The sequence below is a fragment of the Brassica napus genome, chromosome C4 (genome assembly GCF_020379485.1).
Source record: "Brassica napus cultivar Da-Ae chromosome C4, Da-Ae, whole genome shotgun sequence".
In the NCBI taxonomy this organism is placed as follows: Eukaryota; Viridiplantae; Streptophyta; class Magnoliopsida; order Brassicales; family Brassicaceae; genus Brassica; species Brassica napus.
In genome coordinates, this window is record NC_063447.1 from 314,206 (window position 1) to 341,526 (window position 27,321).

The 27,321-nt window shown below is 33.5% G+C and overlaps 5 protein-coding genes across 5 annotated transcripts; 1 reads left to right on the forward strand and 4 right to left on the reverse strand.

The window, feature by feature from the left end:
• Window positions 1-13,572: 13,572 nt before the first annotated feature.
• On the reverse strand, window positions 13,573-14,717 carry LOC106396927 (pectinesterase inhibitor 6). The gene has a single exon (XM_013837439.3). It carries the CDS (start codon window positions 14,321-14,323, stop codon window positions 13,703-13,705), a length of 621 nt encoding a protein of 206 aa, XP_013692893.1. The 5' UTR covers window positions 14,324-14,717; the 3' UTR covers window positions 13,573-13,702.
• A 1,198-nt stretch (window positions 14,718-15,915) lies between these two features.
• Window positions 15,916-21,597, reverse strand: LOC106396062 (DExH-box ATP-dependent RNA helicase DExH8-like). Its single transcript, XM_013836356.3, has 14 exons — window positions 21,335-21,597; window positions 20,938-21,115; window positions 20,606-20,779; window positions 20,321-20,468; window positions 19,501-19,809; window positions 19,035-19,181; window positions 18,780-18,960; window positions 18,154-18,431; window positions 17,946-18,068; window positions 17,725-17,869; window positions 17,339-17,595; window positions 17,059-17,247; window positions 16,455-16,988; window positions 15,916-16,360 (listed from the first exon to the last, which is right to left on the reverse strand). The coding sequence occupies exons 1-14, from the start codon at window positions 21,489-21,491 to the stop codon at window positions 16,148-16,150; spliced, it is 3,033 nt and encodes a 1,010-aa protein (XP_013691810.1). The 5' UTR covers window positions 21,492-21,597; the 3' UTR covers window positions 15,916-16,147.
• A 245-nt stretch (window positions 21,598-21,842) lies between these two features.
• On the forward strand, window positions 21,843-22,966 carry LOC106396065 (NADH dehydrogenase [ubiquinone] iron-sulfur protein 5-B). The gene is made up of 2 exons (XM_013836361.3): window positions 21,843-22,047; window positions 22,603-22,966. The coding sequence occupies exons 1-2, from the start codon at window positions 21,898-21,900 to the stop codon at window positions 22,702-22,704; spliced, it is 252 nt and encodes an 83-aa protein (XP_013691815.1). The 5' UTR covers window positions 21,843-21,897; the 3' UTR covers window positions 22,705-22,966.
• A 64-nt stretch (window positions 22,967-23,030) lies between these two features.
• BNAC04G00170D (E3 ubiquitin-protein ligase RFI2) lies at window positions 23,031-25,383 on the reverse strand. Its single transcript, XM_013836357.3, has 6 exons — window positions 24,986-25,383; window positions 24,357-24,529; window positions 24,172-24,227; window positions 24,040-24,065; window positions 23,655-23,943; window positions 23,031-23,561 (listed from the first exon to the last, which is right to left on the reverse strand). Exons 1-6 carry the CDS (start codon window positions 25,185-25,187, stop codon window positions 23,201-23,203), a joined length of 1,107 nt encoding a protein of 368 aa, XP_013691811.1. The 5' UTR covers window positions 25,188-25,383; the 3' UTR covers window positions 23,031-23,200.
• A 137-nt stretch (window positions 25,384-25,520) lies between these two features.
• Window positions 25,521-26,845, reverse strand: LOC106396064 (universal stress protein PHOS34-like). The gene is made up of 4 exons (XM_013836360.3): window positions 26,483-26,845; window positions 26,291-26,385; window positions 25,901-26,022; window positions 25,521-25,806 (listed from the first exon to the last, which is right to left on the reverse strand). Exons 1-4 carry the CDS (start codon window positions 26,664-26,666, stop codon window positions 25,719-25,721), a joined length of 489 nt encoding a protein of 162 aa, XP_013691814.1. The 5' UTR covers window positions 26,667-26,845; the 3' UTR covers window positions 25,521-25,718.
• Between the last annotated feature and the right edge of the window lie 476 nt (window positions 26,846-27,321).

Below are 27,321 nucleotides of genomic sequence, written 5' to 3' on the forward strand. Positions count from 1 at the left end.
CTGTATTTTCATATTTTTGGATTTACTTCGAAATCTATGTGTTGACTAACCCCTACGAAAATATTGAATTTTTGGTAAATGCTCTATATACTGAAGCCTATGATCTTGAGTGTTGTTTTAAAATTTCTAAACACATTCTATATTTGTAATAATGTATATTAAACTCTCTTTCATTGTACATGGGCATCGTTTGAAGTTTTTGTCAATTAATTTAGTAAAACTTCGTAATACTCCTTTAATTGGTGGACTAAGCACTACAAAATCGCTATTTTTTAGAGAAACGAAGGCAACAAAAGTTCCAAACATCTTTGAACTTCATCATATGTTGGTGAAGGATGCCACTATGCATTAAAACAATATTTTCATATTTTTTATTTTTTTTCAAAATCTATGTGTTAACTAACCCTTACGAAAATATTGAATTTTCGGTAAATGCTCTATATACTGAAGCCTATGATCTTTAGTGTTGTTTTAAAATTTCTTAACACATTGTACATTTGTATTAATGTATATTAAACTCTCTTTCATGGTACATGGGCATTGTTTTGTCAATTAACTTAGTAAAATTTCATAATACTCCTTAAATTGGTGGACTAAGCACTATAACATCGCTATTTTCTAGAGAAACGAAGACAACAAAAGTTCCAAACCTCTTTGAACTTCATCATATGTTGGTGAAGGATGCAAGTATGCATTAAAACAATATTTTCATATTTTTGAATTTTTCTCAAAATCTATGTGTTTAACCCCCTACGGAAATATTGAATTTTCGGTAAATGCTCTATATACTGAAGCCTATGATCTTTAGTGTTGTTTTAAAATTTCTAAAAACATTCTACATTTGTATTAATGTATATTTAACTCTATTTCATGGTACATGGGCATCGTTTTAGGTTTTTCCCAATTAATTTAGTAAAACTTCGTAATACTCCCTAAATTGGTGGACTAAGCACTACAAAATCGTTATTTTCTAGAGAAACGAAGACAACAAAACTTGCAAACCTCTTTTAACTTCATCATATGTTGGTGAAGGATGCAACTATGCATTAAAACTGTATTTTTATGCTTTTGGATTTTTTTCAAAATTTATGTGTTAACTAACCCCTACGAAAATATTGAATTTTCGGTAAATGCTCTATATACTGAAGCCTATGATCTTTAGTGTTGTTTTAAAATTTCTAAACACATTATACATTTGTATTAATGTATATTAGACTCTCTTTCATGGTACATGGGCATCGTTTTAAGTTTTTGTCAATTAATTTAGTAAAACATCGCAATACTCCCTAAATTGGTGGACTAAGCACTACAAAATCGCTATTTTTTAGAGAAACGAAGACATCAAAAGTTCCAAACATCTTTGAACTTCATCATATGTTGGTGAAGGATGCAACAATGCATTAAAACAGTATTTTCATATATTTGAATTTTTTTCAAAATCTATGTGTTAACTAACGCCTACGAAAATATTGAATTTTCGGTAAATGCTCTATATACTGAAGCCTATGATCTTTAGTGTTGTTTTAAAATTTCTAAACACATTATACATTTGTAATAATGTATATTAAACTCTCTTTCATTGTACATGGGCATCATTTTAAGTTTTTGTCAATTAATTTAGTAAAACTTCGTAATACTCCTTTAATTGGTGGACTAAGCACTACAAAATCGCTATTTTTTAGAGAAACGAAGACAACAAAAGTTCCAAACCTCTTTGAACTTCATTATATGTTGGTGAAGGATGCAACTATGCATTAAAACAGTATTTTCATATTTTTGATTTTTTTTCAAAATCTATGTGTTAACTAACCCTTACGAAAATATTGAATTTTCGGTAAATGCTCTATATACTGAAGCCTATGATCTTTAGTGTTGTTTTAAAATTTCTAAACACATTGTACATTTGTATTAATGTATATTAAACTCTCTTTCATGGTACATGGGCATCGTTTTGTCAATTAACTTAGTAAAACTTCATAATACTCCTTAAATTGGTGGACTGAGCACTATAACATCGCTATTTTCTAGAGAAACGAAGACAACAAAAGTTCTAAACCTCTTTGAACTTTATCATATGTTGGTGAACGATGCAAGTATGCATTAAAACAATATTTTCATATTTTTGAATTTTTCTCAAAATCTATAAGTTAACCCCTACGAAAATATTGAATTTTCGGTAAATGCTCTATATATTGAAGCCTATGATCTTTAGTGTTGTTTTAAAAATTCTAAACACATTCTACATTTGTATTAATGTATATTAAACTCTGTTTCATGGTACATGGGCATTGTTTTAAGTTTTTGTCAAATAATTTAGTAAAACTTCATAATACTCCCTAAATTGGTGGAATAAGCACTACAAAATCGCTATTTTTTAGAGAAACGAAGACAACAAAAGTTCCAAACATCTTTGAACTTCATCATATGTTGGTGAAGGATGCAACTATTCATTAAAACAGTATTTTCATATTTTTAAATTTTTTTCAGAATCTATGTGTTATAACCCTCTACGAAAATATTGAATTTTCGGTAAATGGTCTATATACATTCTACATTTGTATTAATGTATATTAAACTCTCTTTCATGGTACATGGGCATCTTTTTATTTTTTTTTGCCAATTAACTTAGTAAAACTTCATAATACTCCCTAAATTGGTGGACTAAGCACTATAACATCGCTATTTTCTAGAGAAACGAAGACAACAAAAGTTCCAAACCTCTTTGAATTTCATCATATGTTGGTGAAGGATGCAACTATGCATTAAAACCGTATTTTCATATTTTGGATTTTTTTCAAAATCTATGTGTTAACCCCCCTACGAAAATATTGAATTTTCGGTAAATGCTCTATATACTGAAGCCTATGATCTTTAGTGTTGTTTTAAAAATTTTAAATACATTTTACATTATTATTAATGTATATTTAACTCTCTTTCATGGTACATGGGCATCGTTTTAAGTTTTTGCCAATTAATTTAGTAAAACTTCGTAATACTCTCTAAATTGGTGGACTAAGCACTACAAAATAGCTTTTTTCTAGAGAAACGAAGACACCAAAAGTTCCAAACCTCTTTGAACTTCATCATATGTTGGTGAAGGATACAACCATGCATTAAAACTGTATTTTCATATTTTTGAATTTTTTTTCAAAATTTATGTGTTAACTTAACCCCTACGAAAATATTGAATTTTTGTTAAATGCTATATATACTGAAGCCTATGATTTTTAGTGTTGTTTTAAAGTTTCTAAACACATTCTACATTTTTAATAATGTATATTAAACTCTCTTTCATGGTACATGGGCATCGTTTTAAGTTGTTGTCAATTAATTTAGTAAAACTTCGTAATACTCCCTAAATTGGTGGACTAAGCACTACAAAATCGCTATTTTTTAGAGAAATGAAGACAACAAAAGTTCCAAACATCTTTGAAGTTCAATATATGTTGGTGAAAGATGCAACTATGCATTAAAACAGTATTTTCATATTTTTGAATTTTTTTTCAAAATCTATGTGTTAACCCCTACAAAATATTGTATTTTCGGTAAATTTTATTAAATTAATTGTTAAAAAATTAGAGCGATGTCTATTTACCATGAAAGAGAGTTTATCATAGAATAGTACATATTTAGAATATGGTTATAATATTTAAGCAACACTAAAGGGTGTAAACTTCAATATACAGAGTATTTACCGAAAAAAACTCAATTTCGTAGGGTTCAAAATTTTGAGAAAAAAATCAAAAATATGAAAAATTCCTTTATTGCATAGTTGCATCTTGCACTAACATAGGAAGTTTTATTAAATTAATTGTTTAAAATTAGAGAGGATACTCATGTACCATTGAAAAGAGTTTAGAATATATTAATACAAATTTAGAATGTGGTTAGAAAATTTTAAACAACAATAAAGAGTGTAAACTTCATTCTATAGAGCATTTACCTACAACCCAATTTCGTAGGGGTGTTAACCTTTAGATTTTGACAAAAATTCAAAAATATGACAAAATGTTTTATTGCATAGTTGCATCCTGCACTTACAAATGATGATTGGCAAAAAAGTTTGAAACATTTTTTGTATCCGTTTCTCTAGAGAATAGATATTTTATATCCGCTGGCTAGTCCACTGATTTAAGCAGTATAAAAAGTTTTATTAAATTAATTGTTAAAATATTTGAGTGATTTCTATGTACCATGAATGAGATTTTAGCATACATTAATGTATAATGCGGTTAGAAATTTTTAAACAACACAAAAGAGTATAAACTTCAATATATAGAGCATTTAACCTTCAGATTTTGATTAAAAAAATCAAAAATATGAAGATCTTGCTTTATGGAATAGTTGCATCCTAAAGTGACATAGGATGATAGTCAAAGGGGTTTGGAATCTTTATTGTGTATGTTTCTCTTGAGAATAGAGTTTCATGTTAGTCCACTGATTTAGCAAACATATGAAGTTTTATTAAATTAACATTTAAAAAATTAAAGACAATACTCATGTACCATGAAAAAGAGTTTATAATACATTAATACAAATTTATAATGTGGTTAGAATTTTTTAAAACAATACTAAACAGAGAAAACTTCATTATATAGAGCATTTACCAAAAATCAAATTTTGTATGGGTGTTAGTTAACCTTCAGATTTAGAGAAAATTTCAAAAATTATAGCAATTTTTTTTTATTGCATAGTTGCATTCTGTACTGACATAGGATGATGGTCAAAGAGGTTTGAAATCTTCTTTTGTGTCTGTTACTCTAGAGAATATATATTTTATAGTGGTTATTCCACTGATTTACGAAGTATATTGAGTTTTATTAAATTAATTGTTAAAATTTTGAGCGATATTTATGTACCATGAAAGAGAGTTTAGCATACAATAATACAAATGTATAATATAGTTATAAATTTATATAAAACACTGAACACTGTAAATTTCAATATATAGAGCACTTATCGAAAAACTAAATTTCGTAGGGGTTAACCTTCAGATTATAATAAAAATTAAAAAATATGACAGTCTTGCTTTATCGAATTGTTGCATCCTGAAGTGACATAGGATGATGGTCAAATAGGTTTAGAATATTTTTCGTGTCCGTTTTTCTAGAGAACAGAGATGTCATAGTGGTTAGTCCTTTCATTTGAGAAATAAATGAAGTTTTATTAAATTAATTTTTAAGCAATTAAATTACATTATATATGGAATTTACCGAAAACTCAATTTCGTAGGGGTTATAAACCTTCAGATTTTGAGAAAAAATAAAAAAATATGACAATCTTAATTTATTGCATAAGTGCATCATGAACTGAAATAGGATGATGGTTAAAGAGTTTTGAAATCTTTGTTGTGTCCATTTCTCTAGAGAATATATATTTTATAGTGGTTAGTCCCCTGATTTAAGCAGTATAAAATTTTTTATTAAATTAATTGTTAAAAAATTAGAGCTATGTCTATTTTACCATAAAAGAGAGTTTATCATACAATAGTACAAATTTAGAATGTGGTTAGAAGCATTTAAGCAACACTTAAGGGTGTAAACTTCAATATATAGAGTATTTACCGGAAAAAAAAACTGAATTTCGTAGGGGTTAAACCTTCAGATTTTGAGAAAAAATCAAAAATATGAAAATCTTGCTTTATGGAATAGTTGCATCCTAAACTGACATAGGATGATATTCAAAGAGAGAAAACTTCATTATATAGAGAATTTACCAAAAATCAAATTTCGTATAGGTGTTAACCTTTAGAATTTGAAAAAACTTCAAAAATTATGGCAATTTTGTTTTATTGCATAGTTGCATCCTGAACTGACATAGGATGATAGTCAGAGAGGTTTGAAATTTTTTTTTGTGTCTATTTCTTTAGAGAATATATATTTCATAGTGGTTAGTGCACTGATTTAGGCAATATATGAAGTTCTATTAAATTAACTGCAAAACAATTAGAGACGATACTCATGTACCACGAAAGAGAGTTTAGAATACATCAATAAAAATGTCGAATGTGGTTAGAAATTTTTAAACAACACTAAAAAATATAAACTTCATTATATAGAGCATTTACCAAAACCTCAATTTCGTAGGGGGTTAACCATCAGATTTAGAGAAAATTCAAAAATTATAACAATTTTTTTATTGCATAGTTGCATTTTGTACTGACATATGATGATGGTAAAAAAGGTTTGAAATCTTTTCTTTGCGTGTCTGTTTCTCTAGAGAATAAATATTTTATGGTGGTTATTCCACTGATTTACGAAGTATATTGAGTTTTATTAAATTAATTGTTAAAATTTTAAGCAATATTTATGTAGCATACATTAATACAAATGTATAATGTGGTTATAAATTTATATACAACACTGAAGACACAACACTGAGGACTGTAAATTTCAATATATAGAAAACTTACCAAAAAACTTAGTTTCGTAGGGGTTAGTTAACCTTCAGATGTTGAGAAAATTAAAAAGTGTGACAATCTTGCTTTATTATATAGTTGCATCCTAAACTGGCATAGGATGATTTTCAAAGAGGTTTGGAATTTTTTTGTTGTCTGTTTCTCTAGAGAATAGAGATTTCATAGTGGTTAGTCCACTGATTTAGGAAATAAATGAAGTTTTATTAAATTAACAGTTAAAAGTTAGAGAAAATACTAATGTACCACGAAAGAGAGTTTAGAATAAATTAATACAAATGTATAATGTGGTTATAAATTTTTAAACACCACAAAAGAGTGTAAACTTTATTATATATAGCATTTAACGAAAACTCAATCTCATAGGGGTTAACATTCAAATTTTGAGAAAAAATCAAAAAATATGACAATCTTGTTTTATTGCATTAGTGCATCTTGAACTAACATAGGATGTTGGTCAAAGAGGTTTGAAATCTTTTTTGTCTTCATTTCTCTAGAGAATATATATTTCATGGTGGTTAGTGCACTGATTTAGGCAATATATGAAGTTCTATTAAATTAACTGTAAAACAATTAGAGATGATATTCATGTAGCATGAAAGAGAGTTTAGAATATATTCATGTTCTAAAAATCGGCCGCCTAGCCGCCTCGGTTTTAAAAATCGGATACTAAAAATCGGCCGCCTAGCCGCCTCGGTTTTAAAAATCGGATATCCGATTTTTCCACCTAGACCGTCTAAATGACCGCCTAGCCGCCTAGGCGGCCGCCTAATCTATTGTTTTATTTAATAATATTTTTATTTGTTTATTTGATCTAAAATTTTATAAATATCATTTATATTCATAATTTTGATGAAAATTACACTATATTAAGTTTATATATTCTATTTATGTGTTTTATACAATCTTAAACATGAAAATGTATTAATGTTATACACAATTAAAGATTAACATGTTTTATAACATAGTAAACCATCTAAAAATTCCACCCCGCATAATTTCCGATTAATCCCCGATTTTCTCTTTAGGAGCTAGGCCCAACCGACCGTCCGACTAGCGCCTAGCGCGTTTCCGAACAGGGGAATATATTAATACAAATGCAGAATATGGTTAAACAAATTTAAACAACACTAAAAAGTGTAAACTTCATTATATAGAGCATTTACCGAAAACTCAATTTCGTAGGGGTTACCCTTTAATTTAGAGAAAAATTAAAAAATTATAACAGTTTTTTTTATTGCATAGTTCCATCCTGCTCTAACATAGGATGATGGTCAAAAAGGTTTGAAATATTTTTTTGTGTCTGTTTCTCTAGAGAATAGATATTTATATTGGTTAGTCTAATGATTTAAGCAGTATATATATTTTTATTAAATTAATTGTTAAACAAATTAGAGCGATGTCTATGTGCCATTAAATAGAGTTAGTATGCATTATCACAAATGTAGAATGTGGCTAGAAAATTATAAGCAACACTAAAGAGTGTAAACATAAATATATAGAACACTTACCGAAAAACTTAGTTTCGTAGGGGTTAGTTAACCTTCAAATTTTGAGAAAATTAAAAAGTATGACAATTTTGCTTTATTACATAGTTGCATCCTGAACTGGCATATGATGATTTTCAAAGAGGTTTGGAATTTTTTTATTGTCTGTTTCTCTAGAGAATAGAGATTTCATAGTGGTTATTAGTCCACTGATTTAGGCAATATATGAAGTTTTATTAAATTAACGTTTAAAATTTTTGAGACAATACTAAGGTATCATGAAAGAGAGTTTAAAATACATTAATACAAATGTATAACGTGGTTACAAATTTTTAAACACCACTAAAGAGTATAAGTTTCATTATATAAAGCATTTACCGAAAACGCAATTTTCGTAGTGGTTAGTTAACCTTCAGATTTTGAGAAAAAAATTGAAAAGATATAACAATCTTGTTTTATTGCATAAGTGCATCCTGAACTGACATAAGAAGATGATCAAATAGGTTTGAAATCCTTATTGTGTCCATTTCTCTAGAGAATAAATATTTTTTAGTGGTTAGTCCACTTATTTAAGCAATATATAAAGTTTTATTAAATTAATTGTTAAGAAAATAGATCGATGTCTATGTAAGAGAGTTTATCATACATTAATACAAATGTAGAATGTGGTTAGAAATTTTTAAGCAACACTAAAGAGTATAAAATTCAATATATAGAGCACTTACCGAAAAACTCAATTTTGTAGGGGTTAACCTTCATATTTTGAGAAAAAACTAAAATTATGAAAATTTTGCTTTAATTCATAGTTACATCTTATACTGATATAAGATGATGGTTAAAGAGGTTTGGAATTTTTTCTGTGCATGTTTCTTTAGAGAACAGAGATTTCATAGTGTTAACTAATTTAGGTAATGTATGGAGTTTTATTAAATTAGTTGTTAAAACAATTAGAGAGGATACTCATGTACCATGCAAGATAGTTTAGAGTATATTAAGACAAATGTAGAATGTGGTTAGAAATTTTTAAACAACACTAAAGTGTGTAAACTTCATTATATAAAGCATTTACCGAAAACCCAATTTCGTAGGGGTATTATTAACCTTCAGATTTTGAGAAAAGTCAAAATATGACAAACTTGTTTTATTTTATATTTGCATCATGCGCTGACATAGGATAATGGTCAAAAAGGTTTGAAATATTTTTTGTGTCTGTTTCTATAGAAATTTAGGATTCTAATAAATATATAAAAAAAAAATTGAAAAAATTTAAAAATAGTTTCAAACATAATTTTCGATTTTCAAAATAAATATTTGAAAAATAAATTCGAAAAAAATAATAAAAAAGTGAATTTTAAAAAGTATAATTCGAAAACATAAAGAATATATTTTTTTTTTTACTTTTTTATTTATTTAAATAATTATTTATTATATATCTAGAGAACAAAGGTATAAAAGTCTTTTGCCACTTAGTAAACATGAAATTCCCCCTAAGATGAAGGTATAAATAATTGAGAATGTTTTGCATTTTATTTTAATGTTAATATTTGAAAATATTATATATATTTTGGTGTTCTAAAAATATTATGCAAAACATTCTCAATTATTTATACCTTCATCTTAGGGGGAATTTCATGTTTATTAAGTGGCTAAATCATCATTTTATTAAGGCTTTTAAAATTGAAAATATTCACAAAAACATATACTATATATAAGTTGAGGCTAGAAATCATTAAGAATATTCACATATTATTTTAAAACACCAAAATATGCTAAATCATCATTTTATTTACTATTTAAAAGTTGAGACTATAAGTCATTGAGAGTATGCATACATAGGATTATAAACAACCAATCAAAATATGAAAAATCATCATTATAGTTTACTATTTTTAAATTTTTAAAATTTTCAAAACTTATTATTTCAAATAGAATTCAACATCAAATAAGGAAAACTAATAAACAAATCATTAAAATGGAATTGACTCATATATATACCAAATATTTGTAAATTTAACAAAAAAAAATAACAAAAATAAAATTAAATTAAATATAAAGAATACATAATTTTAAATTGCAAAAACACAAAATACTCTTCAAAATAACTTTTCAAAAAGTGTATCTTCAAAATAAATTAGAGATCAATATCAAATGTATTTTCTTTAATAATATCTAAATCAAAGAATCGTAGAACAAATAAAAAAATATAGGGTTTGAAGTAATGAAGAATAACAGTGAACGAAAATGAAAACATCCGCGACGGATAGTAAATCATACAAGTCGAAGACAAAATCCGATAGAGAAAAAATGTATTACACCAGAAAATATCGGATATACTGGAGAATAATTCCAATATAAAAACAAGATTAGAAATTTACACTCGCTTTCTCTGAAAGATGTTACGTAAGAGAACAAAGTGAGAGCTCCAAGCCACAATTTATTTATGAGTTTCAAAATATTTTTAATCAATCAAAAGAAATTAACAAATTTATTTATCCATATTTTTTATATTAATCAACATTGTTATCTTATGTTTTGACAAATATTATTTTAGTCAGTCAGGGTGAAAATCTTCATAGAAACTAACCAAATAAACTATACTGAAATAAATCTAACATGGTGTAATTTTCAAGATTTAAAAAATTTATTGTTCTTAAAGCAAACTACATGATGAATTTTTATAATATTAGTCTGATTCACCTCATATAACATATAAAATTTAAGATGCTCGCTGTTGAGTTATGTCAAAGACAATATTTAGAGAATAATGTCTATAAGGTAGATGAAAAATAAAGAGCCTAAGAAAGCATGTCAAATAAGTTAGTTAAGATTTTAAATAAAATTTATAACAAATACCAACGATAAATTAGTATGATAGATAACATAAAAAATGATAGAAGGAACAATCGATATGAATTTATAAATATAAATATACTATCTAAGTATTATAATCAACAAACTAAAAACATAAAACTTTACAAATTTCGAACGTTTAGAAAAAAAATATCAAGATTACAATGAATACGCTATCTAAGATGTTTGCTATCTTATCGTCAGCATTTTAGCTACTAGAAAGAAAAAAACAATGATCAAAATTATGTAATAGTTTTCAAAAGATCTTATTAATCTTCATGTAAACTCCAAAACAAACAAATATTAACTATTATACAAAAAAAATTATAATATATTGTAATAAATTATATGATCATATAAGCTTAACTGCAATACAAATAGTTAATTAGATCAAGTAGTAGATAACTCTAATAATTTAGATCCTCAATATTGTTAATTCAATAAATAAAATGTTACATAACATTAGTTAAATTTATTATATTTACTTTACTTTTTATATTATCTTACAAAGGCTATTTAATATTAATTAAAGTTCATCAAAATATTTATTGTGATTAAATTTTAAATCTAAATATTATACTATCACATATATATATAACAATCACGTATTAATTGTAAAGTATTTCTCACTACAAAGCAAAATTAAATATTATGCACATAGTTCAATAATTTATGTATTCAAATAAAATATATGTAAAATGTATGATAAAATATTATAATAATGTATTAATGGTTTACATGCATCAAGCATCTTATATAATATTTTAAAATACAAATTAACATTTCTCAAATATTGTGAATATGTTAATAAACACTATTATTACATTTAGAAATACAAATAACTAAATAGCTAATAAGAGGGTATAGTTATAAATAAACATAAATAATAAAATCAACAAATTATATTTCAGATAAAAAAATATATGTAAATCAATTAAATAATTAATTTAAAATTATTATAAAACTAAACTAAATTATTAATCGCGCGAGTATAAAATTTAGTAGTATAAAAATGCCCAGCGATAAGGGAGAGAAGGGGTCGCAAGTTGGAGGAGAAGACATATGGAGGAGGAATTGATCGTTGACCCCGTGCAATGCAACGTGAAGCTCTACGATTAAGTCCCAAGTTTTTTACACCCTCTTTTTCCCCATTTTCGAGCCCCTTCTTCACTGGAGTTTTATTAATATATATAGGTTCAAAACCACGCGTCTGTGGTCGAGTGGTCAAGGCGTTCCATGGATTCCCAATGGATCCGAGTTCAAATTCGCATCACACCAGATTTTCATGCGCGTGGCCACCGGGGTTTTACATTCTTTCTCCGGAGAACGGTTTACCATTTTTTTTTAATATATAGGTTCAACCATGTTACTTAGAGAAGAAATCTCAAAGCACGACTAAAAGATAAAAACTGCATCTAGAGACAGCAAACAGTTTACCTCCGTGGAGACTCACTTGGACAAGGAGGGGACAAGGAGGGCCATAACCGAAAGCGCGGCTAGAGTGAATGAAATGGCCAGAAAGATAGAAGACAAATCACATCTGAATTCGCTTATTGGGCTTATTATAGGCTTAAATATTTGAAACGTGATAAGCCCCGTCCTTTTCTAACTTGGGCTTAGCTACTAAAGCAACAATTTGATATTATTCGCCTCAAATCATTGAAAATTTGATAGTTGTTCAAAAAAAAAAAAAAATCATTGAAAATTTGATAGCATCACATTCTGATTCCACAGAGAACAAACAATACTCACTCCTCATCCACTAGTGAATTATTGGACACTCGCGAATATCAATTATTTTTAAAATTGTAGACCCAAAGTACTAATAGTATATTTATACATATGACTAGGACAAGCTTGGAGGCTTGTCTTAATATCAGCATCGGAATTTAAATCCCGTATAATTCATATCCTTACAAGAATATCTAAACGTAATATACATCGTTCACTAATATTATACTACTTATTGTGGAATGAAGAATTCGTTAGAGCGGAGAGAACAGATTCTTCGAGTGAGTAATAAATCACTAAATGAATCTTACGAAGTATAATTGAAAACAACATTTTTATTCCATTGTTTAGGCATGGGCGTTCGGTGGACCGTTCGGTTTCGGTCCGGGTGATTCGGATTTTCGGATTTTCGGTGTTATGTTCAGAAGTACCATTCGGGTTTTACTAATTATCGGATCGGATTCGGTTCGGTTCCTTCCGGGTTCGGTTCGGATCGGATGTAACCAAAGTTTAAAATCGTCCAAAAATATATTTTTTAAACCTCAAAAATTGACAAATTTTTTTTTCAAAATATATAAATTGTTTACAAATCTAATTAAAAATTAGTTAAACTATCTAAATTAACTAAAAAGTATTCAAAATAATAATTAAAACAAACTAAAAAATATTTTGAATATTCTAAAATATCTAAATCTTCTTAAAATATATAAAAACATTAACATATTTTACTAATTTCGGATATCTTCGGATCATAGTTCGGATTTCGGTTCGGTTCGGGTTATAACCAAACACTATAGTACTAAGCTCATAAGTCCCGATATTTTTGCATAACAGGTCGGATTCGGTTTCGGTTTTTTCGGTTCGGATTTAGGTAGGTACTTTGGGTTGAGGTAAAAACGCTCAGGCCTACCATTGTTTGTCGGTTGTCATTTAGCTTACTACGGAATATCAAAGCCAGGCCTACCATTGTTTGTCGGTTGTCATTTAGCGTACTACGGAATATCAAAGCCGCTAGATCTAAATAACAATTTGACTGGCCGATCATACAAGATTATATATACAAAACAAAATAAAAGCAGAGAGAGAACGAAGACAAACAGTCATTATTATCATAAATTTCATGATATTTCTTTCGAGTAATTAAATATTATTTTTCCTTTAATGTAATAATACAATACTTTAGTGTAATAAACTGTATATTATATATCATAAGCGTAGATTACAAGCCGTCATAAGCAAGCTTGTTGGTGAGAGCCAGAGCATTGCTGCACAAGTGCATACACCTGGTCGCTTTCCTCTTAATCATCCTGACCGTCGATGATTTACTCATCGTCTCCTCAAATCCGTCGAGACACGTGTCCTCATCCGTGAGTGCAGCGCTTAGCCACGTGGCGAGATCGCTCATCTGCTGCTGAAACTGGTCGGCGTCAAGTTTCCGGAGAACGGAGAGAGACTGGTAAAGATTGCCGAGGGAGTCAACGTACAGCTCCCGGCAATCCGACAACGCGATCCTCTCGCGTTTCCCGACCGCTGAAGAATTCCGCGTTTTGAGCAAGAGTCTCAGGATCCGTTTGGTGTCGGTGATGGTCACGGCGACGCCAGCTCGGGCCCACTTGCTCGAGTTGTTTTTAGCGACGATTGTAAACGGCCAAAGCGTTCGGAGGCAGAGTTGTTTGTATCGGGTTACGTTACACGCGTCTTTAACGTACCTGCTGTACCGCGGTACAATAGAGGCGTTTGTATCGTCTGTGTAGTTGCGGCTGGAGGCTAGGGACGGATTTAAGCTAAGCGCCAGAAGGAGAAGAGAGAGGAGAGTAAACATGATCAGATAAGAATTCATGTGTGTTTTGTTTATAGGTTAAAAGTAGAAGACAATATCCAAACTTGTAAGAATATATTTTAGACTGAGAGAGATAGAGATATGGTCTATATATAATATATAGACGAAAGGACCTGCGATGGGATTAACTTTCGTAATTAAGGATTTAAGTTTTTAACCTTCTGAATCAAGATACAACAAGGACGTGGAACTGAAGTTTTAGAGCATGGAAGGGGCGGTCCATTTGTAGTAATCTAAAAACCATTTTTGGGTTTACTTCTATGGTGTAGTTTTCAACTTCGATTTTCAGTATCTTGTACCATAAGTAGAACTACCACAACCTCCTAAAACTATATTTATTTCTTTTTAAGAATAAAACAATATTTTGAGTTGCTTACTTGTTTTGATTTTTCCCCATTTATGCTATATATATAAGGAAATTGACAGGATAAATCACTGCATAACTTTACATAGTTAAATCGCAACAAAATAAGCTTAATAATAAATTTGTACAAGATATGATTAATTTTGTATATATTCATGTACTATAATAACCACAGATTAATGAATAACTTAACAAAAAACATATAGAAGATTGTGATGATAGTGGGAAAAACAACTCAAAGTAAACTATGATAGATTTATCATATTTTAAAAATGTAGATTTTGTATCTGAGGATGGGTATTATGGGCATACGGGAAGTCAATAGAATTAGTAAACAAAAGAGGCTAATCTAAAGAGGGTTGCAGATGAAGCAAGAGAAAGGTGAGAAGCAATAATGAAAGTTAAAACACTATGAAAAGATCACTTGGATTGGTAATTCTTTAAGCTTGGTTTTTGATCCCTTAATCATTTAATGCTGTGAATTATTAAATTTGGATTATTGATTCTCTTGAAGCAAGAGGGAAACTTTAGTTTATTTAAGAACATTTTGGAACGTGGCGTTAGTTTCACAAATATAGCTAAATAAGACTTGGGATGTCCGAATCAATTCACTCAATACCCAAAAAAGGACCGGTTACAATATCGTTGTCTTAACCGGTTGATTCACATTAAATATTTGATGTGTTTCGCATTGAAAATGATTGAGCCCACTTAGTTATTTTTATATAAATGTTAGCCCAAATCCATGGCCTAACCACATTTTGATGTGCCGTGCATCTCTCCTACTATAATATAAATAGCGGCAAGGTTTGTTATGAGTTTGGTTCGTATAAAACAGAAACATCTATAAGATTTCAGGTAGAAATAGAAGAGATCGTTACAAAACCTACATGTCGTGTAAAGATTGAGCTCAATTATCGGGTTTGAAACGAAGAGGAAATGTATGAGAAAATGAGGGAGATTAAACCAATGGATGAAAATGATATGAATACGAAAAACATGGATATACAAATTTGATATTTGATAGCATGACTGCAGATATGTTTAGAGCATAACAAGCATTAACGTATTATTATTATCGGTATAAGAACTAGGCTCTAGCTACCAATGAATGACTAGGAGAGTTTTGGTTCATGATGGTCAAGATGCCACTCTCTATGTTTTATGTGAAATGATAAAAACGGTATATGAGTGATGGATGATGTATATCTCCTACTGAACAAGCAAGAATGGAGGAGTCACTTTAATAAAAGCTCATGCATGAAACAAGACAAAGCAAAATAGGGACCAAAGCAATCATTTCAGGACACAGAGCGACCATTATCTACTCCAGTGGGAGTTGATAGTCTTAACAAGTTTCAGACAATATTTCCGAGATTCACAAAAGTAAAAGCCATCTAGAAATAGACGACAGAGACAAAAGTATCACAAAAGTAGACTCCTTTTCTAACACCATAAGGTCATTGGTTGTGAAGAGAGTTGTGAAGGCCACAGGTGTACTCACCAAACTGGGTGTCAGTAGGTGGATGGAGATCAAAGACGTAGGAGACTGGTCTAGACACTAGCATAGGCTTCTGGATAGTGACTGTGTCAGAGAATTCACCGAACATCACTGAATTGTGCGGGAAAGACTCTCCAAGGAAGAAGAAGCTGTCTCTGGCTAGCTTCTCAACCTTATTTAAAGATGAAAGCAATCAATAAAAAATGAATGAGAGTAGACAAGCAAAACAATCGGAGAAACTGAAAGCAACAAGACAAATATTCTACCTGTAAGTTTGAGAACATGATGTTGTTCATAGTCAGAACTACTCGGATATCGTAAAGACCATCGCCGAGTATTCTGATTGCCATGTACTCGAAGAAATTCTGCACAACTGCTTTCTGTTTCTCAGGAGTTTCGCCATAGTTGTCTGGGTTAAGGAACCACAGCACGCATGTCACTTCATTCCATGGGATTGGGTTCTCCTCTCCTGCTTTTGAGATGATGGTTTCGTAAGGATGACTGAGACCCCAGAAGATTCTTGTGTCCCCAAGTGAAGAATGACAGAAAAGCGTCTCTGAAGAAGATGACGTGGAGAGTATTTTCCAGGACGGATAACGGTTGGCTATACTTGAAGTGAAATGCATGTCAGAGTCATCGAGTACAAGAATGCATCCCTCAGAAGAAGTTGGAAATAAATCCAGGAGTGGCGATGTGGACGAGTCATCTTCTTCTGGAAGGCATGGGGGAGTAGAATAGTATGGTGTTGTCTGTCTTCGCATGGCATGTGAAAACATACAAGATTCTCCGTTCCGACATCCCTGCAAGACCGACTCTCATTAGCAGACAATCTGAGGATAACAATCCAACTAGGACGGTAACAAAACAAACCTGCGATGACGTGAAGAATCTGCAGGCTGGTCTTGTTGACTGAAGAGTATGAGAGAACGGGCATTGGTCACCTCGATTGCAAAATCCATTAAGAAAATATACGCAGACTGGGGCCTCTCCATTGTCAGCGTAAGCCTCAGGTTCGATTGCTCCATGGCCATTATCAGATGTTGTGCCCTGCGTTCTTATCTACGGCAAATAGAAACAGCAAAAGATCAATGTGCTGTAAGCAAGTAAGCGCCAGTGCTATAAAAAGGAAACGAGGTCGGCAAATGAATACCTCTTTGATAATATTGGCCATGTTTTTTGCGATGACATTAGCTTGGAATGCGTTAGGAGGAACAAACGGCAGCGATATACATTTTCTTGTTTCAAGGGGAGGTTGATCCTCAGAGTGTTGATATCTATCCCCAGAGGCTTGGCACTCAACACAGCATGTGTGATCAAATTCATATGGATCGTAATAGGTTGGTAGAGAATCAGAAGAGCTAATGAATTGAGGTCTGAAACGATGAAGTGAGCTTAGTGTATCTTCATCTGTAAAACCGGTAAAATTTCAATAAAGAGGGAGAAATAAATAAAAAGGGTAATTAGCATGTTATCTATAAATTGTTTTCTATTAGTAAAATGGAAAGCTTATCAGAAAAGAGTCGGTGACAAACTTACACATCTCAGACACATGATAGAACGATGACCGGGAAATATTGTGGAAATCACACCACTCTTGTTCAATCGCAGGAAGTATCAACTTGACATCTTTGTCTTTCTCCTTCGACAATAGTTGTTTTAAGCTTTCAAGACGATGCTTATCCTTCAAGGAGAAAAACATTGATCTTGAAGAATAAAAGCTAATTCTCCTTGGGAATATAACGTAACTATTTTATTACCTTAAAGAGACGCTGCCAAAACTGAAACGCACATAGGTTCGCCATGAGTACCATCTCCCTCCGGCCACCAGAAATGGTCTTGCTGCTCTCTCCACAAAAATAGTGGTCAACATACTCCAAAAACTGTAAAAGAAGACATAGGTGTCGATGTTAAAATTATGATCAAAAAGGCATGCAGAATTGCAGATAATTCACCAAGAGGAAACACCTGTGCATCATCTCCAAATGGATGATTGATAGGAAGCGGTTGGGTATCCATCAAGACACCTAATAGAATCCCTTCTCTTAGCATTCCCATTTCGCCGAACTTGACGACGAGAATGGACGCATCAAAGGACAATGGAAAGCTGGCAACCAACCTTCCATAAAATGTTGGCTCGTAGCGTCCCCTATGAGATTTTCGCAATGCTTGTATGCTTAATAGCATACTCAAAGCATCATCAATGACTTCTGGGTTCGGTGGATCCATAGCTTTTCCGAGCAATGCTAAGATATAGAAAACAATTACACTCACAAGCATCATATATACTGTCTTTTAGTCCCAACCTACTGTATTCATAAATCATATAAACTCCCTTTTTCTATGAATAAATGAAAGAATATTTCCACCATAGGCATTTATTTAGCTTCATCTAAGGTACCTCACTGTTAATGTTCAATTACTATACCTACAGAGCATTCATACGGGTAATATGCAAATAGGAATTTGATGCGATAAGTAGTTTTGCAGTATCAGGAGACCTAGCAAATCTGATTGTCCTTACTAGTTCTCTGGGAACCCAAGTCTGTTAAGAAAGAAGTCAAGCATTCTCTACAGGATTCTAACACTATTACCGTTTGCATCATTAATGGCTCTGGATTCTGTGCAGCAAATGTGGAGAACTTGTTGTCTCAATGACAGCTGAAGTATAGCTGGGGTCTCATGCTCTTCAAGCTTGTTGAAGAATGCACTCGGCACCAGGCGATAAACCTCACCATCACATGTTCGACCTGTCCTCCCTCTACGCTGCTCGGCCTATAAATCCACATGAAAAAACTAAATTTTAGGACATCCGCTTTTGATCCACTAATGGTAAAGTCCGACAATACCTGAGATCTAGAGACCCAAACAAGCTGAACTGCATCTCTTTTCCTGGATGCATCCCAGAACACTTGCAGAGACCGGCACGAGTCTATGACATAGGCCACTTTGGGTATTGTCACTGAAGATTCCGCAATATTTGTAGCCAATATTACCTGAGAATAACAGTTAACGTTTAAATGATAAGTCCTCTAGTACAACGACATTTTAACTGTTAGTTAAGTTGAAATGGAAAGTAAAATTTTATCATCTCATCAAGTACAAAACTACACTAGCCAACGTCATTAACCAATATACTCAACAAAACGATCCCTGAACTACAAGATGTTTAACACCCTACACGTGAAAATACATTTGTTTGCATCACTCTTAAATGAAGATCTTCTCTAGTTACTTAAATTTCAGTTGAGTCCTCTCACCTGCATGTCACAGATAATACAAAGAAGAAGAAACATGGAAAGTTAAAAGAGAAACCTTGCGACGGAATCTGCATATCTTCATAGCCGCCAGAGCTCGTTCGGTGTCAATGCTTCGGTGCAGTATGTGAACCTCAAAAGATGCCCGAAATGGTTCCAATTGATACCACTGCTGCTCAAGTGAGTAGTATGTTGGAAGGAAAACCAAAATACTCTTCTCAATGTCTGGTTCCTTTTCATGAATATGTAAGATGAGATCATGAATAAGATTCTGCAGATCAGGTTTGATTTCAGTATCAGCTGAAGAAGGACTTGGACCAGGACAGTAAGCTGAAAGATCAGAACTCACACCAAGCAATCCTGCAACCTGCTTCATGAAACAATGTTGTATTCAATAAACTGGGAAAGGCACACAATCAAATAAGAAAATCAGGAAACATAGTCATACACCTTAGTCCTTCCATTGATACTCTCATGGATGCAGAAATTTGAAATTTTTACCAGGAACAGTTTTAGTTGTTTTGTTTACAACATTATGCTTCTAAGCAGTGCACCAAACAATTTAAATCACTTCTAGTAGTAAGCATACTTTGATAAGCATGATATTCTAGTTCGCTAAAACTGTAACTTATTTTGATTCCTAGATTGAAATAACATGATTCTAAATTGTCATAAGGGTGTTAGCTCATCTCACATAGGGATACAGATCCAGTGTGTGATATTAAAAGGGAATGCCAGGCAACAATGAAGCAATGTTCTCCAACAAAAGAAAAATAGGTAACCAACACTAGTGATTTATAAGAAGCTATAAGTGGAAGAGAATCAGTGGGATGATTAAATAGTTTCCTAAGAGCAACAAATATCAAATATAGTTTGACCTGCTCAAGATAGAATACTCTTCTCTGGAAAATGGTTCTCTGATCAGGGCTAGGAATAGCGACTACTTCAACCCGTTCACCCCTGCCGAGTTCTTTAAAGTAGTCTCTGTATCTTGTTATATCAGCAGTTGCAGACATTAAGACAACCCTGGAAAAAAAAAAATAACATCAACTCTTTAAGGAAGGTGATTTCAGTTGAAAATTTTACCGTAATAACACGGTTGAATCGGAAGACTTAAGAACTTTAAAAATAAACAACATGAGAATATAGAAAGAGGTTGTAACCTGAGGTCACTATTCTTCATGAGAAACTGCTTAACACAGACAAGAACAAGGTCGGACTCCACGGATCTTTCATGCACTTCATCAAGAATGATAACCTTGTACTTAAGTGCGCTCAAGCCCTTGTCTAGCATTTCATCCAACAAAACTCCAGCAGTTTTGAACACAATTTTCGAGCTGCATCCAACAAAAACAAGAAAAAAAAATAAGCATAAGAGGAAAAAGCCAAATTATATCAAAGGTTAACATTTGTCCTGAGGCGGATACAAAGAAGATATTAGAAAAATGTGTATAATGGAATCGATCAGTCATGGAAATGGGGATATGATGCATACCCTGGAGAGAGGTTCTTGGAGTGACCAATGTGGTAACCAATTTCATCGCCTAAATCAGAGTTGCGAGATTTAGCAACCATCTTAGCAACAGCAACAACCGCAAAACGGCGAGGCTGAGTACAGAGAATGGGTGACATGTTTGCTTCCAGAAGGTACTGTGGAACTTGCGAACTCTTCCCTGAACCAAATCAACGAGCGCAAGGAATGAGATAAAATGGAAATACAGCTATTCATTACTATTAGAAAAAACATTTGATCTCATTTCCGTAAAAGAGAGAAGCGAATCAAATGAACCATCCTTCCAACGGAAAAGGAAAAAAGAACTGATCAACGGAACCAGAATCAACGCCGAACGGAAAAAAAAAAACTCAACGGCGACGCGAAAGAGCGTACGTACCGCAACCGGGTTCGCCGACGATGAGGGTGACGCGATTCTCGAGGATTTTCTCGACGATTCTCCTCTTCATCGCCGCAACAGGAAGCGAGGCGAAGTTCGACGAGGGTAACGGAAAGGATTCCGAAGACGAAGACAAGGATGGTGAAGAAGGCGCCATTATCGAGTGCTGCTCTGCTCCCTCCCTCTTCGTCAGTACGACGTACGCAGGCTAGCCCTGTTTTTTTGCCAGTCACTTCCTTGCTCTATAGGGGAAGGCGATGATCTGGTGCGACGAGTGTACGCTAAGGTTTGATTTGTAGTCAACTTAATTTTGACTTGCTCTGACTAGTCAAATGAGAGATCTCCGTTGTTGTTGTGGGGAGGGTGTATGGTGCTCCACACACACACACATGAGAGCTTCCCCCACGAAAAGAGGAGGGTCCCACTTGGGAAAAAGTGCCGCCAATGAAAAAAAGGGGGAAAAAGTGAATCAGGCCACTAAAGGCCCATTAAACTATTAAAAGTCCATTAGAAGATGGAGAAAACCCGAACCGTTGAATCAATCGATCAGAGCATCAAATCAAATGGCGTCGGGATGGGGAATAACGGGGAACAAAGGGAGATGCTACGATTTCTGGATGGATTTCAGTGAATGTATGTCTCACTGCAGAGAGCCCAAGGACTGCTCTCTTCTCCGTGAGGATTACCTCGAGTGCCTCCACCATTCCAAAGAGGTACTTTTCATTTCATTTGATGCTTCTGATTACCATGTAACCCCACTGTTTCCGATTTTTTTAAGAAATACCATAGATTGATCAGGTAGGTTACAGATGATGAATAGATTGGAGTAATTCCAATTAATCCTAGATCGGGGTTTCCTTTGACTTAGGTGCATCATCTGTCTTCATGCTAGATTATAATAATATAGCCCTTTTTATAGATAAATTGTAAACTCTGCTTCCTCTTGTTCATATTATTCACTGAGCTCATTGAGATTGTGCTGCCCGAGTTAAAAGCTAGAAATTTGCTCACACATTGGACCATAAAATTGCCCTTTACTGCTTGCTTGTGTGTTTCTTTCTCTATACAAATAGCTGCCTGCATATGTATCCCATCAACAAAATTCAAAAGAGGCTCCTGTTTTAAAACCAAATGCAATAATGCAAATGGGCTCTCTTACAAATATATTACTGCTCATTTATTTCCCTAGTGTTAGAGAATATCTTAAGAGTAGCAGTTGATTCCTAATTGAACTGATACTGAGCGGCATGGCATTTGTTTGTTTGCAGTTTCAAAGAAGAAACAGGATCTACAAGGAGGAGCAACGTAAACTAAGGGCAGCCTCTAGGAAAGGTGAACAAGTTGTGGATGGTACTCATACACATCACTAGTCACCAATCTTCCTCCAAGTTTGCTTCTTCATCCCCATCCCATTCCAGACAAGAAGAATAAATGCAAGATTTTGCATCTTGTTTAGAGCCGAATCTCAAAATCACTGGTCTTTTTTCTCTTTACAAGTGTATCGAATGATGTTCTGCTTTCTTTTTTCATGTTCATTCGTCTCATCTTTGGAGTTGCTAACATACCTTGAGAGACGTATCTATACTCTTTTCAGACACCTGACATTATGGATATCTGCTCTACTTTTATTCAGTTCAACTCTATCCAACCAACCACGAAACTTATTTAACTGCTTCATTTTTGGCAAGATAAAGAATCGGTTGAATCTTCTGTTTGGTAACAACTATCCTTGGCAAGGCCACAATGTACATTGGAAACCAAGTTATAGTTACATCATAAACAAGTTTTGATCCATCAAACAAGTCTTCCCAGTTTTTATACATGGTTGGTTCATACGCCTGGTAGAATTCTTCCACAACACTTTTCTCAGAAGTGTCTGTGCCAGAAGCTGGATATTGTGCGGTGAATCGAGGGGATAGGGAAATGTGGGAACCAATCTCTCTCCCAAGGATGAAACTGATCGCTTTCGGGTTCACGGTGTCCACCTGATGTGCTCAGTGGTTGTGGTGGTGGATAAAGGAAGAATCCAACGTTCTGGTCTGGCATGGGTAGTGGCTGCAGTCCCCTTCTTGTCAGAGAGACCAGAGGTGATGCGAGATTGGGACCATTAACATGATGTTGCCTCTGGTTATTATAAACATGATGCTGCTGCTGCTGCGTGTGAAGGTGTTCACGCATTTGGGCGCTGCTGCTTCCTTGGATTGCTGGGGAGGTTCTTGGATTAGACCTACATTGCGCAAATCCAACAAAAGAAAAGCATTCTAAAACTTGCTGCAAAAGTTGGGAAGATATTACTGAGAGCAATACTGTAGAAGCTAACCGGTAACCGAAGAGAAATGGGTGTGGATGAGATATGCCCCGTGCTGCTGAGGAGTCGATTTCACCATCAATCACATGAGCACCTGGAAGAGAAAACGATGTGGAATGATGATGATGATGATACTGGGGAGCAACAGAGAGCTGGTGAAAGTGGTCACTGGAGTGGCTGTTCCAGGGATGGTCATCTGCGTTGTTGCTGGTATCGCTAGTTCTTGGAGTGGAGGCTGGGCCCGGTGCAATGTATGCAGGATATGAATGGTTCATAGCAACGGCATGGTGCCCATTATGATCTAAATAAGCGAAGAGAAGAGAAATGCCATCTCAAATCATCGACGGTTTGCTAGCCAAAACGAAATGATTCAATCAACAGCGTCTAACTAACTTACATGTAGTGGCTGAAGATTCCAGTTCCCTGAAACATAGAGCAAAGAATAGGAGAAAAAAAGGATGAGTATTCTATAGCAGTAGCAAAAAGAGAGATGATAGGAAAATAATAGTAAAGGGTGTAGTAGGCTTACTCGAATGAACCTGCTTGAGAGAGCTCACCAAAGGGGCACCAATGGACCCGATATTGCTGCAGAAATTTTGAGGATAAACGATCTCATATAGTTGATAGAAGCAAGGGGGTCCCTTGTATTGATATGATAAAAGCACAGTTATCAACGTACAGGAAAGGAAAACAAAGTAGTGGAGCTGTTAATACCATTTCGGGATAGCTTAAAGCATACAAATCTTCTTCAGGGATCCAATCTTCCATGACAAACTCAGGAAACAGGCGAGTGGAGCCATTTGCAAAGAGCCACTGACCCTTTTCAACATTACGACAGTTAGGGCATTGCATGGTTCCTTTCATGTTGAAAGCCGATCCAATGCAGTCTGCAAGAAACCAGAACAAAAGGCAGCTGAAGCTAAAAAGCCATCTATATATGTAGCAACAGAATACATCACAAGATAGTAGCCAACATTTGTTGGAGACTGTCACTTCATCCTTATACAAGTGCATAAGTCAATGGCGATTTAAGCTTTGCTAAATAATATAATCTATACTCTCATATGCTGATTGATGTTCATACGAAATTTCACAAGCCGTTGTACTAACAAATCTATCATTAGAGGATAATACACAAAGGGACAAGCCTTTTAAGTCATTGATTCATCAAAAATTTACACTTTGATTATGGTCTAATTAAGATGAAATTGAACTGGATCCGGGAATCAATATAACCAGAAAGCAGGATCAAACGAACGAACGAAAGCATATTTAACCAATTCTGATAGAGTAAATGCAAAAAACGAAACAAGAGACAGATCAACAAAAGGAAAGTTTGTTACCCAAATGGAATTGGTGACCACATTGGAGCTTAGCCATGGATCTGGTACCGTCGTCGACCACCAGTTCGAGGCAAATCGAGCACGGGACTTCAACAAGAGACGAAGCAGAATCCTCGTTCCCGCGTTTTCCAGGGACATCCGTCGATTGGCTAGCAATCCGGCGGTTGTTACGATCATAATCATCATCATTAGCTCCGGCCATGTCTCCACCAAGCCTCAATCGGACGGAACACAACAAAAAAAATCTCGTTTTCGAAAAATGTCAAACAAAAATCATCTCAGTCGCTCTCTCTCTCTCTCCGAATTAGTCTGCCTTTTCGAAAGCCGATGCGGTAATAATCTTTTTTCACATATATGTCATCATGCCTCCCCTTGTTGAAAACCAGACAATGACATTGGTCTCAACACTTCTCTTTTTTTTATTTTATTCGGATATATCCATGTCCCTGAATCATTAGCCAACAATATTCATCCATAACAGTCTTCTCACTCATATGAGGTTTTTTAAAACTTATTTTGTTTACTTGTTTGTAGGTAAGCAGATAACCACAATAGTATTATCAAACGTCAATATATAAAATAGTTTATGAATACAATAACCAATTTACACACGAATATTAATATATAGATTGGATCGTTTCACAATTTTATTTCATTTCACCGAAACTGACGACTATGCAGATGAGACTTTGCTTTGCTTTGACTGATATAACAGCTTGGGTTTAGGTGATCATCAGTGCTTGATCTTAGGCTTCTTCACGATCATCACCGAGCAATGAGCATGATGAGCACAGTAGTCGCTCACGCTCCCTAGAACCGCCCTGTGATAGGAGTCGGGAATTAAAGCCGAGAAAAATAGTCAAGATTGATGATTGTGAGTATTATAATAATTAAATACACAAAGATATTATATACCTCTTGATAGCTCCATAACCATGGCTTCCCACGACAAGAAGAGAAGCATGATGTTTATCCACAACATCGCACAGTATACTTCTTGCATCACCTTCAAAAACTTCGAACATAGCGCCATTAACCTACACGGCACAAACCTAGAGAATCAATGATTGAGAAGAAGCTAGTACGTAACTAAAAATAGATAAATTACTTTTACAAAAAAAAACAAAAAAATATAAAAGATCAATTATAAAGTAAAGAAGGAAAAAACTATAAGGAGTATCTAAGCTTGAATGATGTAGAGATTCAAAACAAATATAGCTCATCAAACATTGAAACATCATTGTATACGCTCTCTTATAATTATCCTTTATGAAATAGTCGAAGAATTAATGAGTGAATACTTACCGATTTGCTCTGACAGATACCTTTAGCCATCTCGATAACCCTGGCAGCAATATGCTTCAAATCGGTATCAACATAAGGCAGAACCTCCGCAGCTCCTAAAAAGAAAAAAGAAACCGCAAATGATATATATCTGAAACAGAGAAACCTAGATAGAAGAAGACAGTTCCTAGCTAGTCAATCAAAAGAGGGTACCGGGACCAGCAAGACCAACGGCAGAGACGGCGTTAGGTTTGGCGTGGACGATGAAGAGCTTGAAAGGAAAATTAGGAGCGTAGGGAGTGAAGAAACGATCGAGGGTCCACTCCAAGGCGTAAGTGCTCTGCTCGCTTTCGTCGATACCGACGACCATAACAGGTTTCTCCTCTCCGGTGGCCATGAAGAAAAATTGTGGTCTTGCTTTGGAATGAAGAAGCCTTACCTAGAAGTTTCCAAAATGTTTCAGAGAAAGAGAGATCGATCCCGATTATAAAATTTAGAAAGGAGTTTGTATACAAGTACAACTGAAAGAGTAAGGAATGAATGCGATATTTTTTTATTACGTGGATGGTCCTCGTTAGATTATGCTCTCTTTTGATTGGTGTAATTATTATACCCAACATATGCCTCCACCACATATTTTTTTTATGTACCCCATATACACCGACCTACACTTGTTGTTTTGTGATTTGAATAGGCGCTAATATATATCTATCTATCTATTTTATTTTATCTTTTTGTTGACTGATATTAGGTATAACCATCCTAAACGTTAAATTCGGATATAAATCAAATTTAAAACGTTACCATCGTTAAACAAATTTGGTGGATTGATACCTGATACCATGCATGAAATATTAAATTACTTTTCTTAAACATGCATGGGGGCATAACCAACGTTAACTTCTTTATTTATTTTATGTATGTATATGAATCTGTAGTTACAAAACCAAATGGGTTAAAACGATAAAAAAAAAAAATAGAGGTTACAAATAAACAGAGAGAAAGTGGGAGAAGGAGGAGGAAGAGGAGACGTGGTGATGTGGTGGTGAGAA

Excerpts from the sequence above, each read along its gene's own strand:
- LOC106396062 (XM_013836356.3), bottom strand. The coding sequence starts at position 21,491 with ATGGCGCCTTCTTCACCATCCTTGTCTTCGTCTTCGGAATCCTTTCCG. Across the intron at positions 20,469-20,605 it reads ATGAAGAATAGTGACCTCAG|GGTTGTCTTAATGTCTGCAA; the intron begins GTTACAACCTCT and ends TTTTTTTTCCAG. Across the intron at positions 16,989-17,058 it reads GATTCTTCACGTCATCGCAG|GGATGTCGGAACGGAGAATC; the intron begins GTTTGTTTTGTT and ends TCGGTCTTGCAG.
- BNAC04G00170D (XM_013836357.3), bottom strand. The coding sequence starts at position 25,187 with ATGGCCGGAGCTAATGATGATGATTATGATCGTAACAACCGCCGGATT. Across the intron at positions 24,530-24,985 it reads TGGTCACCAATTCCATTTGG|ACTGCATTGGATCGGCTTTC; the intron begins GTAACAAACTTT and ends GGTTTCTTGCAG. Across the intron at positions 23,944-24,039 it reads GGAATCTTCAGCCACTACAT|ATCATAATGGGCACCATGCC; the intron begins GTAAGTTAGTTA and ends TCGCTTATTTAG.
- LOC106396065 (XM_013836361.3), top strand. The coding sequence starts at position 21,898 with ATGGCGTCGGGATGGGGAATAACGGGGAACAAAGGGAGATGCTACGAT. Across the intron at positions 22,048-22,602 it reads GCCTCCACCATTCCAAAGAG|TTTCAAAGAAGAAACAGGAT; the intron begins GTACTTTTCATT and ends GTTTGTTTGCAG.
- LOC106396064 (XM_013836360.3), bottom strand. The coding sequence starts at position 26,666 with ATGGCCACCGGAGAGGAGAAACCTGTTATGGTCGTCGGTATCGACGAA. Across the intron at positions 26,386-26,482 it reads CGTTGGTCTTGCTGGTCCCG|GAGCTGCGGAGGTTCTGCCT; the intron begins GTACCCTCTTTT and ends TTTTCTTTTTAG. Across the intron at positions 26,023-26,290 it reads GTATCTGTCAGAGCAAATCG|GTTAATGGCGCTATGTTCGA; the intron begins GTAAGTATTCAC and ends TGTGCCGTGTAG.
- LOC106396927 (XM_013837439.3), bottom strand. The coding sequence starts at position 14,323 with ATGAATTCTTATCTGATCATGTTTACTCTCCTCTCTCTTCTCCTTCTG.